This window comes from Pan troglodytes, chromosome 1 (genome assembly GCF_028858775.2).
Source record: "Pan troglodytes isolate AG18354 chromosome 1, NHGRI_mPanTro3-v2.0_pri, whole genome shotgun sequence".
Lineage (NCBI taxonomy): Eukaryota > Metazoa > Chordata > Mammalia > Primates > Hominidae > Pan > Pan troglodytes.
The window spans coordinates 208,939,355-208,958,422 of NC_072398.2; the positions used below are offsets into that span (position 1 = coordinate 208,939,355).

Sequence of the window (19,068 nt, forward strand, 5' to 3'; positions counted from 1 at the left end):
ATGTACCTCTAAATGTCCCCTGTAAGTCCACTGAACCTCAAAACGTCTTCCATTTATCTTGTCTCCAAATGAGCCAATTCAAAATATCAATGTGATTTTAGTGTTTAATAATACCTTCAAATTCTCCCCCCTTCAAAAAAAAAACCTTCCTTATTTTTGAGACAGGGTCTCACTACCTTTCACAAATGAGTGTTACTCTAACTCTTGTCTCTCTCTCACTTCAATATTTTTGTTATTCCCATCTTCCTTCTACCATTCCAAAGAGTTGATTTAAAAAACAGTTATGGGGCCAGGCATGGTGGCTCACGCCTGTAATCCCAGCACTTTGGGACGCTGAGGCAGGTGGATCATTTGAGGTCAGGAGTTCAAGACCAGCCTGGCCAACATGGTAAAACCCCGTTTCTACTAAAAATACAAAAATTAGAAAGGCGTGGTGGCGGGCGCCTGTAATCCCAGCTACTCAGGAGGCTGAGGCAGGAGAACTGCTTGAACCCGGGAGGCGGAGGGTGCAGCAAGCCGAGATCGCGCTACTGCACTCCAGATAGAATGGGCGATAGAGACTCCATCTCAAAAAAAAAAAAAGAAAAAAAGAAAAGAACAGTTGTGGGGGTGACCCCCAAAGGATTCTGTTGGTGTTCTCGAAACATAACAGGTCTTCTCTTCTCTGCCCCTAAGAACCAGTTTGGAGCTCCATTACTGCTAAGCGAACAGCTCCACAAGAAAAGTGGAGACACATACTACTTTCTCTCAAGTTACAGGACCTCAAATGGTATCCCAGGAGACCTCCAAGTACTGATCAATAATTGGCCAAAATATCAAAAAAAAAAAAAAAAGTCACCTCATTCCAAGATGTAGGGCATACTTCACCAAATTGAGACCACCACTCGTTAGAATCTTGTCTACTGGAGTTTTGCCTCCCAGCACTTCTTGCAAACCCTGTGTCACCCCTTCTGACTTTCCACTGATTTTTCAGCTGTTTATAAAGTGTATATAATTTACCCATGAGAAGTCAAGATCTTTAAAAACAGGAAACAAAGGCAGACAACAGAAAAAAATTCAGTACACATAGAGAAAGCGTTTTCAAAAGGATATCAAATTTTACAACATTTTACTAACAGAAGGAAACCTTTATACTTACAGTCGGTACATATTCCGATGGAAATTTGTTTGTTGTGTAGGATATCAGGAGACATGTTTTACCAACAGCACCATCGCCCACAACAACACACTTAATTGTCTGCATTGCTGAAATAGTTTTGTATCCACTTTAAATATTTCAAATCTGATGTTGACCTGCAAAAAGATTAAAGACATTTGTTTATTTATACTTACATATGGATTTTTCTTCCTCACTTAGCAACAGGTTCAGGCACTGAGAGCAAGAAAAGAAGTAGCACAATTATTATGGCTAAAAGAAGCCAATAAGAGAAACAATGACTTGCTATAAGTTACAATAACAAATAAGGTCCATTTCTAAGTTTCTGATCCCTGGCTGTTTCAACTTCTTAAGTGTTATTTTTAAAAGGTCCAAAGGGTGTGATAATCAGCGAATTTATTTTTATCATGAAAGAGAAGAGGCTGTATCAGAGAAAATTCCACATAGTGTGCTAAATATTATTTTGTGAAAGCTGTTCTTCAGTTACACGTGCACACACACCTGTATGTATGCATGTATGTGAACTAGACTGCAATACAAAGGCCACTGCTTTAAAGAATGGTTCATGATCCAGCCTTATTCAGCCTTACTCAGGCTCTGACCAACAAGCAGCAGAGCACCACACGATCACACGGTAATTATATGAGTAACGTGAGGAACTGAACAAAGAACAGGGTGATCGCTGGCCTCAGCAGCTGTTTTAGCACCAGAATGCCTAGTCCAAAACCTACATTTTTATAATGAAAAAGTCAGATTGCTCTAAAGCATACTGACTTATAAACAGATACTATAGCTTCTCTTACTAGAGTCCTCCTCCATTTTAAGAAGCTATCAATTACAAGTACCAAAGAGTCATTAATTTGAGATGCTTTTTTTCATGTAAACATCTCTAAAGTCAGAATGTATCTTTGAGTCTCTTACAGTCATTATCAGCCATTTTTCCCCCACATTTTGACTTCTATGAAATTGGAATCTTAGATTCAATGAAATACTTTAACAGTTTTCTGAAAGAATAAAAAGAAACACCACCCAATATGTACCTAAATTTTAAGATTTATATTTAAATTAATTTAAATTATAATCCTAAAGGGGTTATAATTAAACATAAAAATACAGAACCACCTAACTCTTGGTCAGATGCCACCATGCTCCTATAGCACCATTCACAACAATTAATCATAACAATTTATAAATGCCTATTAACATCCCTGTAAATGAACCTATACTACCTCATGCACCACTATACTTCTAGCACTGAGCACTTCTAGACTGACACACTGTTGAGTTGTTGATTGGATGCAAAAATCACGAAACAAAAGAACATGAAACTACATTAGTGTGAGTAACCCACATGAAATACACACTCTCCCGCTCCTCATCAAAATTATCTGCAGTATATTTTTCTTTTTTTTAGACAGGGTTTTACTCCCGTCACCTAGGCTGGAGTGCAGTGGCACAACCTCAGCTCACTGCAACCTCCACCTCCCAGACTCAAGCAATCCTCCCACCACCTTGGCCTCCCAAGTAGCTGGAACCACAGACACATGCCACCATGCCCAGCTGGGTTTTTGTTTGGTTTTTGTTTTTTTAAGAGACGGGTCTCACTGTTACCCAGGCTGGTCTTGAATTCCTGGACTCAAGCAATCCACTCGCCTCGGCCTCCCAAAGTCCCAAAGTGCTGGGATTACATGCATGAGCCACCGCAGCCAGCCATATTTATCCTTCTTTATTCAACTTCCTTTTATATCTCTTTTTTCCTTCTCCTTTCCCTTTTATGCACTAAGAAGCACCCATACTAACTAATACAGCATTAAAGGTTAACAACCCTGATCCCTAAGATCAATCAATTACTGGTTAAATCTAAAAGCACTCAAATAATAGTAAGCAGCAAACACTTATACAGCATTTACTAAGTGCTATGTACTGTTCAAAACATATTACACATATTCACACATTTCATCCTCCCAAAAAGCCTATGAAGTATGTGCTGTATTATCCCTATTTTACAGATAAGAAGAGTGAGGCTCAGCAAGTAACTAAGCCAAGGCTATTCAGCCAGTAACTGGGAGAACTGTAATTTAAACCCAAGCAGTCTGACTCTCAAGTCCCTGCTTGTTGTGTGTGTGTGTGTATGTGTCAGTGCAGTGGCATGATCTCTGCTCACTGCAACCTCTGCCTCCCGGGTTCAAGCGATTATCCTGCCTCAGCCTCCAGAGCAACTGGGATTACAGGTGCATGCCACCACGCCTGGATAATGTTTGTATTTAATAGAGACAGGGTTTCACCATGTTGGCCAGGCTGGTCTTGAACTCCTGACCTCAAGTAATCCAACTGCCTGGGCCCCTCAAAGTGCTAGGATTACAGGTGTGAGCCACCGTGCCCAACCTCAAGTCCCTGCTCTTGATAAACATTACATTACACTATACTAAGAAGTGACATTAATAAAAACAAATATAATCAGTGCTAGTGGAATGACAAGTATATATCCATGAGTTACCAGCAATGCAAAGAGGAAAGCAAATATAAAGAAGAGGAAGCAAAAAATAGGGGCTAAGCTCATTTCCTGTTTTTCACCCTGCATATAACTACTGAATTTTATTGGGAGAAGGGAGTAAGATAAGAGTTTGTTCTTCCCCTTTCTATTTACCCACAAATCTTCCACTTCTTAGACTTCCCGACCTGACTGCTCAGCAATTTGTTACAAACTGGTTGGTTGTGAGTCCCCTGTTAAGCCTGGGTTCTGGAGTCAGAGTGGCTCTACCACACACTGGCTATTCAACCTCTGTGTTATTCAACCTCTGTGTAGCTTGGTTTCCCCTTCTCTAAAAATGAAAACAGTACTACCTTTCTCATAAGGTAAACTAAGATAATACATGTAAAGAACTTGCAACAGTGCTTGGCATACAGTACTTGCTTAGTACATGTTAATTATTAGTCTTCAACAAGTAATGGTAACTTTAAAGTCAATATAAGGAATTTTAAAACAGCAATTCCAAACTTCTTAGAAAGAAACTCATAACACTTTTTATCTCCAAGATAATTACAGTACAGTCAGCACTCCATGTACACAGAGGCAGAACCCACAGATACAGATGGATAACTGTACTATGTAATTTTATATAAGAAACTTGAGCATTCCAGGATTGTTGTATCCTTGGAGAGTTCTGGAATCAATCCCCTGCAATATCAAGGGAAGATTATACTAATTGTTCTCAGTACAAATGTAGTCAAATGTAGAGTTACCATTACAAAGATGGTCATTTCAGAGTCAAGTTCTAATTAAGACTATTCTGCAAAGCATTTGGCATGTATTAATAATTGTTTCATGTGTTAAATAAAAACTATAGGAGGCTACCGTTGTGGACTAATCTCCTGCACTAGGCCCCAAGTGACCAGACTAAAAATCAAAATGGAGTTACTCATGCTAAAGTTTCACATCACTAAACTTAAATTTAGTTGTTATCTGACCTTCTGAGAAACAGGAGAGATGACAGCCAGTTTACCAAACAGGCCACTTTCAATCTTCAATTGGAATGATAATGAAGTTCCCTCTGCTTTAACCCTTACACAAAAAAAAGCAGCCTGAAGTAACCTGATATTAACTAATCAGTTATTTTTCTATTGTTCTGTCTTCTCCCTGTCCCTGCCTTACAAGAAAGGTAGCTCTGAAACAACTAATAGGCCCTTTGTTCTTTGCTTCCCCTTTCCTCAGCTCTTCTATTAAGCCAACCTCTTCTGCTCAGCTCCTTCCAACACTTAACTCTGTTTTGTGGAATGAAGCACACTGCCCAACTCTAAAATCACAATAAAGCCAAGTGAGATTTAAATTTGTTGTAGTTTTGCCCTTTAACACATGTATTAAAGAGCACAGTGGCTCACCTGTAATCCTTGCACTTTGGGAGGCCAAAGTGGGAAGATCACTAGAGCTGAGGAGTTCAAGACCAGCCTGGGCAACATAGTTAAGACCTGACCTCTATTTCTTTTTTTCTTAATTTTTTTTCTTAATGTCACCAGATACTCCACAGATTGGGATGGGTAAAGGGAGCAATCAGGGGAGAGACTTTGGGTTTTACAATATATATAAGCCAGACATGTTCATATACCCTATGTTAATTTCCTATTAAATAATGTCAAATCACTACGGCAGCAAAGAGGCCACATAGAAACAATTACCATTCTGCTAACCAGAAAAGTTATTCTGCGCCGGGCACGGTGCCTCATGCCTGTAATCCCAGCACTCTGGGAGGCCGAGGCAGGCAGATCACAAGGTCAGGAGATGGAGACCATTCTGGCTAACACGGTGAAACCCCATCTCTACTAAAAATACAAAAAATTAGCTGGGCGTGGTGGCACGCACCTGTAGTCCCAGCTACTCAGGAGCCTGAGGCAGGAGAATCGCTTGAACTCGGGAGGCAGAGGCGCACTGCAGTGAGCCAAGATGGCGCCACTGCACTCCAGCCTGGGCAACACAGTGAGACCCCGTCTCAAAAAAGAAGAAAAAGAAAAGCTAAGTTATTTTGCACCAATAACTGAATCCTACCTCTTTTTAACAGTGAAGTTCATTTGTACCACAACTTAGAATTGGGGTTGGGCAACTTACAGCATAAAAAATGATTCTGCAGGGTCAGGCATGGTGGCTCACACCTGTAATCCCAGCACTTTGGGGGGACAAGGTGGGGAGATTGCTTGAACCCAGGAGTTTGGGACCAGCCTGGGAAACAGAGTGAGACCCCATCTCTACAAAAAAAAAATTAGCTGGGTGAAGTGGCACACACCTGTAGCCCCAGTTACCAGGGAGGCTGAGGTGGGAGGATTGCTTGAGTCCAAGGCTGCAGTTGGCTATGATTGTGCCACTGCCCTCCAGGCTGGATGACAGAGCAAGACCCTGTCTCAAATATTTTTTTTAAATGATTCTGCCAATCATAAGGAAATAAAATTGTGAAATAAGGTATATCTTCCTTCTTTCCTTCCTGGCATCTACCCCTCCAATACCCGTATCTTCTAGGTTTTTTATTTTTCTTTTTTTTTTTTGAGACAGAGTCTTGCTCTGTCACCCAGGCTGGAGTGCAATGGCGTGATCTCGGCTCACTGCAACCTCCGCCTCCAGGGTTCAAGCGATTCTCCCACCTCAGCCTCCCAAGTGGCTGGGATTACAGGCACGCACCACCATGTCTGGCTAATTTTTGTATTTTTTTAGTAGAGACGGGGTTTCGCCACGTTGGCCAGGCTGGTCTCAAAATCCTGACCTCAGGTGATCCACCCACCTCAGCCTCCCAAAGTGCTGGGATTACAGGCACGAGCCATTGCACCTGGCCTCTTCTAGGTTCTTAACACTATGGGAATTCAAATATCCTTTAAGAATCTCAGAGCTATAGCACCTGAAATTTTAAGTCCACGCACTACAGATTTTAAAAGGTTATGGAACCCTCTCTATGGTATCATTATGATTGGCTGGCTGCCATCTAAACTCCACCAGACAATCCCTGAGCAAACGATCTGTATGGAGGAAGGGGATACTCCCAGCTACAAATGCCCTATTTTCCCGTGCCCCATGGTTCATTCTAGGCACAAACAGACAGCAACCTTAAGATTTGAGATTAAATATTTGCTAGTAAGTTTTACAAAAAATTTATATTCTCAATAAGATTACACCTCTTTTAAAACTATGTCAAGTATTAATAGTAACTGTGAATAAAAGGCAAGTCAAATTTTTGGTAATACACCAAATATTTGGCAATATTTGGTTTCCGTCCCCACTTTCTAGCAGAGAGCTCCTAAAAACCCTAGGAATTTCCTGAGGCCTGAGTGTCTCTTGTTTTTCATAACAAATTCACACCTGAATTTATGTTAATAAAGTGACAGGGTGGCGGTGGAAGGGATGCTAGGAAGTCTCAGGATGGGGCTGGTCACCAGAAAGACAAAGTGACTAGAGGGATGTAACTTTCAGCCCCATGCACCAACCTCCAGAGAGGGGAGGAGGGCTAGAAACTGAGCTCTATGAAAACTCCAGAACAGGAGATTTGGAGAGCTTCCAGGTCTGTGAACATTTCAAGGTGAGGGGAAAGCAGGTCACCTGAATCCCTCCCCACCCACAACCGTGCCCTATGTATCTCTTCCATTTGGCTGTTCGTGAGTTGTACCCTTTATGACAAAGGCATAAAGGTAAGTAAAACGGCCGGGCACGGTGGTTCACGCCTGTAATCCCAGCACTTTGGGAGGCCGAGGCGGGCAGATCATGAGGTCAGGAGATCGAGACCATCCTGGCTAACATGGCGAAACCCCGTCTCTACTAAAAATACAAAAAATTAGCCGGGCGTGGTGGCAGGCGCCTGTAGTTCCAGCTACTCGGGAGGCTGAGGCAGGAGACTGGCATGAACCTGTGAGGCGGAGCTTGCAGTGAGCTGAGATCACGCCACTGCACTCCAGCCTGGGCAACAGAGCGAGACTCCATCCCAAAAAAAAAAAAAAAAAAAAAAAGGTAAGTAAAACGTTTTCCTGAGTTCTATGAGTTGTTCTAGCTAATAATCAAACCTAAGAAGGGCCATGGGAATCCCAAAATTTGTACTCTACTGGGCAGAGGTATAGGTAGCCTAGGCACTGCATTTGTAGCTGCTGCCTAAAGTGAGGGCAGTCTTCCAAGACTGAGCCCTTAAGCTGTGGGGTGGGAGTATCAGAATTAAACTGTTAGTATCAGAACTGAATTTTCTTTTTCTGACAACCACATTCACTCTAATCCAAAACACACTAAAAGTAAAGTTGTCTTCATGTGAAATACATTTGCCCCTGAAGTAACCCATTTTCATACTTAGGATAAGAAAGAAGAGGCACTACAGGAATCAAGAGAATGACCCAATTTCACAATCTTCCTGATCAGTTCAACAGAAGGACTAGTCTGGTTGTAGGATTAAACAGAATAAAATCAAAACTACTTGTCTCTCCTGTCAAATCCAGCCACTTTGGAAAACGCAGCTTATATAACCTTCTGCTGTAAGTTATAGTAGCATATCTAACGTACAATTTTTTAAACACCTACCCATGCATGTGATTTTTAGGCAACCAAAAGTACTCAAACCACAGCAATGTATTCCATGCATTCACACACGTATGCAAGTGTGCTAACAAACTGTCTTGTTTGCATAACTTCTTGTTTGCTTCTATATCACAGAAGACATGTAACAAAAAGCATACAGCTGGCCTTATATGTTCGTTAGAAATGCTTGTTCCGACCGGGTGCGGTGGCTCACACCTGTAATCCCAGCACTTTGGGAGGCCGAGGCGGATGGATCACGAGGTCAGGAGATCGAGACCATCCTGGCTAACACGGTGAAACCCCGACGCTACTAAAAATACAAAAAAATTAGCCGGGCGTGGTGGCAGGCGCCTGTAGTCCCAGCTACTCGGGAGGCTGAGGCAGGAGAATGGCGTGAACCCGAGAGGCAGAGCTTGCAGTGAGCCGAGACCGCACCACTGCACTCCAGCCTGGGCAACAGAGCGAGACTCCATCTCAAAAAAAAAAAAAGAAAGAAAGAAAAAAAAAGAAATGCTTGTTCCTCGGTGCTGTAAAGAAATAGCACTTGAACATAAATTTAATTTTCTCAGCAAGGCCATTTATACCTTCTGCAGAAAGGATACACTTGCCCGCAGTTTTGCCACAAAAGTACACCGAGCAAAGGAGACAGGGTCATTTATAACCTGACGTGTCTATCCTACTGCTATGTCCGGTTTTTATTGGCTGGAACGGGACCTCACGTTTTGTATTTGTCCTGATAGGCTAGCAACTTACAACTTTTAAAAAGAGGCAAATAAGGCCAGGCGTGGTGGCTCACGCCTGTAATCCCAGCATTTTGGAAGGCCGAGGCAGGCGGATCACGAGGTCAGGAGATCAAGACCAGCCTGGCTAACACGGTGAAACCCTGCCTCTACTAAAAATCCAAAAAAATCAGCTGGGCGTGGTGGCGGACGCCTGTAGTCCCAGCTACTTGGGAGGCTGAGGCAGGAGAATGGCATGAACCTAGGAGGCGGAGCTTGTAGTGAGCCAAGATCATGCCACTGCACTCCAGCCTGAGCAACAGAGCGAGACTCTGTCTCAAAAAAAAAAAAAAAAAAAAAAAAAAGAGGCAAAGGCAGAGGACAACAAAGGAAGGAGGAAGTAGCTTGTGGAATGCTGAGAAAGGTAAAAATACCTTTAAACAGGCTATGACCTAATGCTTGCTTGGACCAGTATAAGCATGCCAGGGCAAATATTTAGGCTAAATTGTGGGAGCTAAGAACATAAAGTACACTGATTTATTTATTACAGCTAGCAGATATTTAAGAATGTTAGCACAGGTCTTTGAATAAATTTTGCTTTTAAGAGAAGTTACTATTTATTTCTGATTAGATGTGGGGGAAGTCTTTGAAGAGGAATCTCTACTTTACTTTTTATATGTTCAATTAAGAATACAACATTGCTTAGAAAATCCTACCCAGAGGCTGGGCACAGTGGCTCAAGCCTATAATCCCAGCACTTTGAGAAGCCAAGGCAGGTGGATTGCTTGAGGCCAGGAGTTTGAGAACAACCTAGGCAACATGGCAAAACTGCGTCTCTACCAAAAATACAAAAATTAGCTGGGCATGGTGGCATGCGCCTGTGGTCCCAGCTACTTGGGAGGCTGAAGATCATCTGAGCCCAGGAGATGGAGGTTGCAAGTAAGCCAAGATTATGCCACTGCACTCCAGCCTGGGCAACACAGGGAGATGCTATCTCAAAACAACAACAACAACAAAAAACAAACAAACAAACAAAAAAACCTCTACCAAGGCTGGGTGTGGCGGCTCACGCCTGTAATCCCAACACTTTGGGAGGCCAAGGCAGGAGGATCACTTGAGCCCAGCAGATCAATGGGCAACATGACAAAACCCCATCTCTACAAAAAATTAAATTAAAAAAAAAAAAAGTGGTGGCATGTGCCTGTAGTCCCAACTACCAGGGAGGCTGAGGTGAGAAACCACCTGAGCCAGGAAGGTCAAGGCTACAGTGAGCTGTAGTCACACCACTGCACTCCAGCCTGGGTAAGAGAACAAGACCCTGTTTCGGCCAAGCGTGGTGGCTCACGCCTATAATCCCAGCACTTTGGGAAGCTGAGGCGGGCAGATCACTTGAGGTCAGGAGTTCGAGACCAATCTGGCCAACATGGTGAAACCCAGTCTCTACCAAAAATACAAAAATTTGCCAGGTGTGATGGTGCTCACCTGTAGTCCCAGCTATTTGGGAGGGTGAGGCAGGAGAATTGCTTGAACCCAGGAGGCAGAGGTTGCAATGAGCCGTGATTGTGCCACTGCACTCCAGCCTGGGGACAGAGTGAGATTCTGTCTCAAAAAAAAAAAAAAAAAAAAAAAAAAAGGAATAAAATGGAGATTACAATAAGATTTTTTCCTCAAAATACTCAAGACTTGTAGATCTACTCATTCATCTACTCATTCATTCAACAAGCCTTTACTAAGTACCTACCATGTGCCAAGCTTTGTCCTATATGTAGGCACACCCCACAATTCACATAACAAAGTTCACGCCCTCTTGGAGCAACAATTCCAGTGGGGTACACAGACAATAAACAAGCATCACCCCCTACATATTTTTCCTTCAATAATACTACCAACTGACATCCTTACATGTAACTTTCTCATTCTAGTCTCTTAACTAAGAAACAGCAGGTGGCCAGAACACAGCACAAGCTGAAGCCAGCATGGCACCTGAGCACAAGACCAAGTTCTCCAAGAACCTGCTGTACATGAAGTTCATGCAAAGAAGACTGGACTCAGAAACTAAGAAATGACTAGAAGAGGAAGAAAATAAAATTAGTTAAGAGCACTGGTACTCAGATTTGCCAGAGCTTAATAAGTAAAGAATTTCATAACAGAAGAGCAGCATCTCTTGTTATGTGAAGATCATTTCTATGGAAGGAATTTCATTCATCAGATTTACTCCTGAGGTTGAGAAATTAGTGCTTCAGATGAATACTAAGAACAAAGCAGAAATTGAAGATGAAACAGTGGAATTTTACGTGTCAGATGAAGAAGAAATGGCTAGAAGAAATGGCTAGAATATGAGACCTTGGTGGGGACAACAGGAAAAAAGTCTGCCAAAAAGGGAGATCAAGCCAATTATGAAGACAATGAAAATGGAGACCTACAACTAATTAAAGCAAAGAAAATGTTCTTAAAGCCCCGGGATCAAAATACAGAACTTAAGAGATGGCTCAGAGATGCCTTGTGAAAGTTAGCAGCATGTTTTGTAACTAGTTCTGATGGTGCCTCTATAGTTATTAATACTATAACGTTTATTTGTAAAGAGATGTATAATTTTGGAAACATGCTGTTTTTGAAACAGATGAGTAATGGATGTCATACATCCTCTGCTAAATGGTACTGAGTGGATTTTTAGCCCTTGATCTTCAAATATACAGGTTTCCTAAAGATTTTTTTTGTTTTTGAGACAGGGTCTCACCCTGTCACCTAGGCCAGAGTGGAGTGGCTCAATCACAGCTCACTGCAGCGTCAACCTTCCTGGGCTCAAGGGATCCTCCCATCTCAGCCAAATCTTGGGTGTCTGGCCTTACAACTCACCCTATTTTCAAGCTACCCTTCCACTACAAAACCTCTCCTTCTCTGAGACCTTTCCTAACTAGTCTAGGTATTGAAACTGCCCCAACCGCCTGACCACCTGCTATGTTTGTGTCCCAAAATTCATAAGCTGACACCTGATCACCAGTGTGATGTTGTTAGAAGGTGAGACTGCTGGGAGGTGATTAGGTCCAGAGGGCAGAGTCCCCTCATCCCCAAATGGGATTAGTGGCCTTATAAGACACCCCAGAGAGCTCCCCTACCCCTTGCACCATGCAAGAAGACACAGCAAAAAGGAACAAACTGGTCTGGGTGCAGTGGCTCAGGCCTGTAAACCCAGCACATTGAGAGGCCGAGGCAGGCGGATCATCTGAGGTCAGGCGTTCAAGACCAGCCTGGCCAACTTGGTGAAACCCTGTCTCCACTAAAAATACAAAAATTAGCCGGTGGCGCATGCCTGTAACCCCAGCTACTCAGGAGGATCGCTTGCTTGGGAGGTAGAGATTGCAGTGAGCTGAGAGCACCAAAGCAAACTTGGGAGGCGGAGGTGGGAGTGAGCTAAGAGCACCACTGCACTCCAGCCTGGGAAACAGAGTGAGACTGTCAAAAAAAGAAAAAGAAGAAAAGAAAAAACCAGCATCTATGAACCACAAAGCAGGCCCTCACCAAACATCAAATACGCCAGCACCCCAATATTGTCCTTCCCAGGATGCAGAACTGTGATAAGTTTCTGTCGTTTACAAGCTACCCAGTCTATGGTATTGTTAAAGAAGCCTAAACGGACTAAACAGAACCCATGGCAAGGCCCTTCTTCTTGCCTTCTCAAACCTTCTCATGCTCCGTTCCCCTGTACTCTCCATGCTCTAGCTACACAGGTCTCTTACCTCCCCAAACGTGCCAGGCTCTGTCCTGCCTTCAGGTCTTTTTTGGCCCAATCTCTGCTCACCACAACCTCCGCCTCCCAGGTTCAAGCGATTTTCCAGCCTCAACTTCCCGAGTAGCTGGAATTACAGGCATGTGCCACCACACCCGGCTAATTTTGTATTTTCAGTAGAGACGGGGTTTCTCCATGTTGGTCAAGCTGGTCTCAAACTCCCAACCTCAGGTGATCCGCCCACCTCGGCCTCCCAAAGTTCTGGAATTACAGGTGTGAGCCACTGCACCCGGCCATGCCTTGAAGTCTTTACCAACAACACTCCTGCCCCTGCTCTTAAAGCTTTTGGCTTCTCACTCTCCAGATCTCAGCTCGAATCATCATCTCCTCCAAAAGTCCTCCCCTGACCACATTATCCAGGGCAATAGTGCCCTCCCTCCTTACACTCCTTTCATATTACCTTATTTCCTTTATTGTAAGGTCATAATCTATAATTATCTTGTTTATCTGTCATATGGCAGTAGAAACAGACTTTTAAAAATAAGGAAATCTCCATAAAGGTAATAACTGCTGTATGCCCACAAAATAGCTCAATACCAGTCACACAGGACACACTCAACGAATAAATGAATCACAGGAGTAATTAACCATGTTATTTTTAGTCACATATGCTTAGTTTATTCTAATAGATTTTTTTTTTTTGGAGACAGGGTATCACTCTGTCACCTAAGCTGCAGCACAGTGGCGCAATTTCAGCTTACTGCAACGTCTGCCTCCCACGCTCAAGCGATTCTCCTGCCTCAGCCTCCCAAGTAGCTGAGACTACAAGCATGCACTACCTCACCTCACCCAGCCCCTCTAATAGATTTTAAGCTCTCTGAGAGAACAACTAGGCTTATACTTCTTTATTCCCCGTCCCAATGCAGCCAATACAATACTGAACAGTATATTAAGGGCAAGAAAAAATAAAATTCTTAAATGTCTTTTACAACTTTGTTGACTAAAGTAGTAATATGAAAAAAACGCCCAGGCACAGAGGCCTGTAATCCCAACACTTTGGGAGGCCAAGGTGGGTCAATTATTTGAGGTCAGCAGTTCAAGACAAGCCTAGCCAACATGGTGAAATCCCGTCTCTGCTAAAACTACAAAAAATTAGCCAGGCATGGTGGCGCACGCCTGTAATCCCAGCTACTCGGGAGGCTGAGGCTTGAGAATCGCTTGAACCCGGGAGGAGGTTGCAGTGAGCTGAGATCATGCCACTGCACTCCAGCCTGGTTGACAGAGACTCTGACCCCTCCCCCTCCAAAAAAAAAGACGAGATTTTTAAAGACAAGCAAATATGGGTTCCAATCTTAGCTCCACCTCAATGTGTACGATCCTGGCAAGTTACTTCACTTCTATGCCTTAACTTTCTCATCTACAAATTGACATCTAATTCACAAGACCACTACAGAGAAATGAGGTAATGTATATAAAGCAACTGGTACACCACCTAGCAGAGAGTAAATACCTAATATGGCACCTTATTCTTATGCAAAATTAAAATCTGCAGAAACAGCCCTAAAAAGATCAGAACAGTTGTTAAGTAAAAGCATCTAAATATCATGAATAAGAGGGAACTCAGAAAAATCCTTGCTTCTACTAGAGAGGATTATTTGCTAATTTTATCAATCCTTTCAGAAATCCCTTCATTCCAATCTCAAAGAGCAATTTAATTTAATAAGTGTCACATTTGTAGCCAAGAGATTCAAAATGTTACAGAAAGGGCTGTAACCCACCTCGCCCTATTTTAAGAGACGAAATAACCTAATCACACAGCAAGTATTTCTCAAGTCTCTAACATGCCCAAGGAAGACTACAGAGTTGCAGTAAAGGGCATATGCTTTCAATCAAGCAGCCCTAAAGCTCAGATTCCCATTCTTGTGTGATTTTGGGCAAGCTACTTAAAACTCTTTTAAGCCTCGCTTCCTTTGTAAAACAGAGACAATAGTATCACCATCACAGGTTGTCAGTCACTCTGCAAAGAGCACTTAACACTCAACTATGAACTCTTACTATCAACGTGAAATAATCCAAATATGCAGGCAATTTAGCGGTGGCTCACGCCTGTAATCCCAGAATGCCGAGGTGGGTGGATCACCTGAGGTCAAGTTCGAGACCAGCCTGACCAACATGGTGAAACCCTGTCTCTACTAAAAATACGAAAATTAGCCAAGCGTGGTGGTAAGTGCCTTTAATCCCAGCTACTCAGGAGGCTGAAGCCAGAGAATTGCTTGAACCCGGGAGGCAGAGGTTGCAGTGAGATTGCGCCACTGCACTCCAGCCTGGGCAACAGAGTGAGACTCTCAAAAAAAAAAAAAAAAAAAAGAAACTTCTCTAGGCAATCTTCTATAGCAGGCTGTGTTCTAAACTCCATCAAAGTGAAAGTCAATTATACACCCCTGAAAACAAAATAAGAGCACTCACAAGGCCAGGCGCAGTGGCTCACACCTGTGATCCCAGCACTTTGGGAGGCCGAGGCAGGCAGATCTTCTGAGGTCAGGAGTTCCACACCAACCTGGCCAACGTGGCAAAACCCGTCTCGACTAAAAATACAAAAATTAGCAGGCACGATGACGCACACCTGTACTCCCAGCTACACAGGAGGCTGAGACAGGAGAACTCCTTGAACCCAGGAGGCAGAGGCTGTGGGTGAGCCAAGATCATGTCATTATACTCCAGCTTGAGTGACAGAGCGAGACTCTATCTCAAAAAATTTTAAAAAAAGAGCATTCACAAGAGTATTTGATTAGAAGGGAAGAAAGATTACAGTAAGATTTTCCCTCAAAATATTAGGAAAACACAAGGTTTTTTGTTTTTTTGTTTTTTTAATGCCCTACACATATATTTCCACTTCAGGTAATTTATCCAAAAAGAAGGAAATACTTTATCAAGAAACAATGAGATGCTGTATCATCAAAACAGTTAATGTAACAAAAAAAAAAAACAAGTAATAATACACCACAGGATGAAATGTTATACATACTAAAGATGACTGTGAAGGCCTGGCGCAGTGGCTCACGCCTGTAATCCCAGCACTTTGGGAGGCCAAGGCAGGAAGATCATAAGAGGTCAGGAGTTCCAGACCAGCCTGGTCAACATGGCAAAACCCCATCTCTACTAAAAATACAAAAAGTAGCTGGTGTGGTGGCTCGCACCTGTAATCCCAGCTACTCGGGAGGCTGAGGCACAAGAATCACTTGAACCCGGGAGGCGAAGGTTCCAGTGAGCCATGATGGCATCACTGCATTCCAGCCTGGATGACAAGAGCAAGACTCTGTCTCAAAAAAAAAAGTTGTGAAGGTTACCAACAAAGTAATACAATGTTATTAAAAGCACATAACTGTTAAATCCTTTTTTGTTCTAAAGGGGAAAAAAGCGCAAAAGAAATTTAACAGTAGTTGTGCTGGTATGTGTGCAGTTGAAGAACAAGATCCCAAGCACCTAACAGACCCTCTCTAATTAGGACACAAGTTAGGACCTAAAACATCTGTTAAAATAGGATTTCGTTCTTCCAAGAACCTACTCTATTAACTTATTACAAAAGTTATCTAAGTAAGATATCTAAATGCCTACTACAGCATTACACTGGGTAACAGAAATCTTGCCTTCAAAGGCCTTTAACACATTTCAATAATTTACTAAATGCCTACTCTGTACCAAATTCTATGCTAGAAAGTTCATCATACATCATCTAGTATACTTTACTGGTTATGAGGAGAAGAGGCTAACAACTGTAGTAGTCTCAGATTGCTACAATTTTACACTATGAAATACGAGTGCCACAGATTTTCAGAGTAAACATGGGAGAGTAATCTAAAATAATGTGAAAATAAATCTCTAGTTAGATAGGAGTATCAGGAGAAAAGGCACAAGCAAGCATGCAAAGTGGAAAAAAGAAACAAACAAAAAAAACTATGAGTCCAAGTCATATAGACTCTAAAAGCTAAGCACAACAGTCACTTCTTCCATATCCATGAACAGTGTTTCAGGAGTATCAATATTGTGCCTGTATTCCAAGGTGGACTGCCAAAGACAACCAGATAGTCAAGGAAGTCAGCTAAGAAACTAGGGTAATAATCTAAGATTGAAATGGAGGATCTGCCCTGCGGTAGTAGCATAGAAATAGAGAATAGGTCATCAGATTGGAGGTGGAGTGTTTAAGGACAAAGTTATAAAGAAGTTTTTTGGTTTGAAAAATTAGAGGATAGGTTTGTACCACAGACAAATGGATAAGTTCGGAAAAAATCTTTTTTTTTTTTTTTTTTTTTTTAAATAGAGCCACGGTCTCACTATGTTGACCAGGCTACCAGGCTCGTCTCAAGCAATCAAACTGCTGGCCTCAAGCAATCCTCCCACCTAGGTCTCCCAAACTGCTGGGATTACAGGCATGAGCCAACACAGCCAACCAGAAAAAAACTCTTAAGATCAGGCAACTTATGTTCTTATACATGCACCAAAAAGACAAATCTTTTCAGAATCAGTACAGAGTAATTTGGTCATAAGTCTACAAGAATGAAATCATGCCAGCCTATATCAGAAATCCTAAACAAGCAGACATTTGCAGCATAAAATAAGTCACTACATTACCTAGGCAGCAAACGTGACAAATTGAGAACCTTTCTTTTAAAAGTTATGAGGTGAGATGCCAACTACAAAACAAACTATGATTATTTAGACTTTCTTTGTTCTAGCTGATGAGGTAGAAGTACCTACATTCAGATTCTCAAACAATTTGTCTTATAAACCACAAGCCATTTTTTAAATGGGTCAAACAGCCAGGCATGGAGGCTCACGCCTGTAATCCCAGCACTTTGGGAGGCCAAGGCAGGCACATCATTTAAGGCCAGGAGTTTGAGACCAGCCTGGCCAACGTGGTGAAACCCCGTGTCTACTAAAAATACAAAAATTAGCTGGGTATGGTGGCACATGCCTGTAGTCCCAGCTACTCGGGAGGCTGAGGCAGAATTGCTTGAATCCAGGAGGCAGAGGTTGCAGTGAGCCAAGATCACGCCACTGCACTCCAGCCTGGGTGACAGAGTAAGAATCCGTTCTCCAAAAAAAAGAAATAAATAAAATAAAAAAGGGTGTTCCATAGGGGTGATGGGGAGGATGAAACGTCATCAAACAAGTTTAAGAAACATCAAGTTAGGCCGGGCGCAGTGGCTCACGCCTGTAATCCCAGCACTTTGGGAGGCTGAAGGGGGCGGATCACTTGAGGTCAGGAGTTCGAGACCAGCCTGGCCAACACGGTCTCCACTAAAGTGGAGATGGCCAACATCTCCACTAAAAATACAAAAATTAGCCGGGCATGGTGGCGGGCACCTGTAATCCCAGCTACTCGGGAGGGTGAGGCAGGAGAATTGCTTGAACCCGGGAGGCAGAGGTGGCAGTGAGCCAAGATCATGCCACTGCACTACAGCCTGGGCGATAGAGCAAGACTCCATCTCAAAAAAAAAAAAAAAAAAAGAAAGAAACATGAAGTTAAACTGATTGACCGTCTAACTTCCCTAACCCTTTAAAATAAACTTATATACATTATGATTTCCAGGATGAAGACATAATAAAGGGTTTTTTTTTTTTTCCCTGAGACAGAGTTTTGCTCTTGTTACCCAGACTGAAGTGCAGTGGTGCAATCTCGGCTCACTGAAACCTCCACCTCCCGGGTTCAAGCGATTCTCCTGCCTCAGCCTCCTGAGTAGCTGGGATTACAGGCACATGCCACCACACCCGGCTAATTTTTTGTATTTTTAGTAGAGACGGGGTTTCACCATGTTGGCCAGGCTGGTCTCGAACTCCTGACCTCAGGTGATCCGCCCGCCACGGCCTCCCAAAGTGCTGGGATTACAGGCGTGAGCCACTCTGCCCGGCTGGGTTTCTAATTTATCTGACACCCAAGCCCATGGAAATGTCTTTCAGATATTCTGAAACACATTAAGCCACACAGGCCTTACTCTAAAATTATCCCCTACCCTCATCTTTACTAGCTTATCAACTATTAGGATGATCTAACATTTCCTTTGCCCCTATGATGAACACAGCAAATAAACAGCACGAATAAAATAGCAAAATAAAAAAACACTGATATCCATAGAACTATCCTTTCAAGTTATAAACCAAACTTTACACATTCTAAAATCTAATCACTTATTTTAAAATCTTGTTAATCTTAAACCCTATAATAAAAATGTTTTTTAGGCAAGCAAGTGATATGAATGTATTAATTCCATTTCAGAATTTATCTAAAACTGAGTTCTTCTCCAATAGTATTCAGCTAATGAAACAAATACTAGTAAAGTTGTAATGAAAATCCCTGAAACCAGAGATAAGTGTTATTCAAGTAACATTATTCTTTCACTTCCCACTCCTCTTCATCTGCTTTTATATAGATTAAAAA

At 42.5% G+C, this 19,068-nt stretch overlaps 1 protein-coding gene and 1 pseudogene across 9 annotated transcripts in view; one reads left to right on the forward strand and one right to left on the reverse strand.

The window, feature by feature from the left end:
- The window catches only part of CDC42 (cell division cycle 42), a 61,416-nt gene that overhangs the window by 13,193 nt on the left and 29,155 nt on the right, over nucleotides 1-19,068 (reverse strand). For 5 of the 9 annotated variants that reach the window (XM_063812540.1, XM_054680301.2, XM_009450093.5 and 2 more), the window contains 1 exon segment: nucleotides 1,139-1,293. In XM_063812540.1, the coding sequence (XP_063668610.1) occupies nucleotides 1,139-1,243 (105 nt within the window). In that variant the 5' untranslated portion in view covers nucleotides 1,244-1,293. 9 annotated transcript variants of the gene reach the window in all.
- Nucleotides 10,882-11,411, forward strand: LOC104006664 (M-phase phosphoprotein 6-like; annotated as a pseudogene).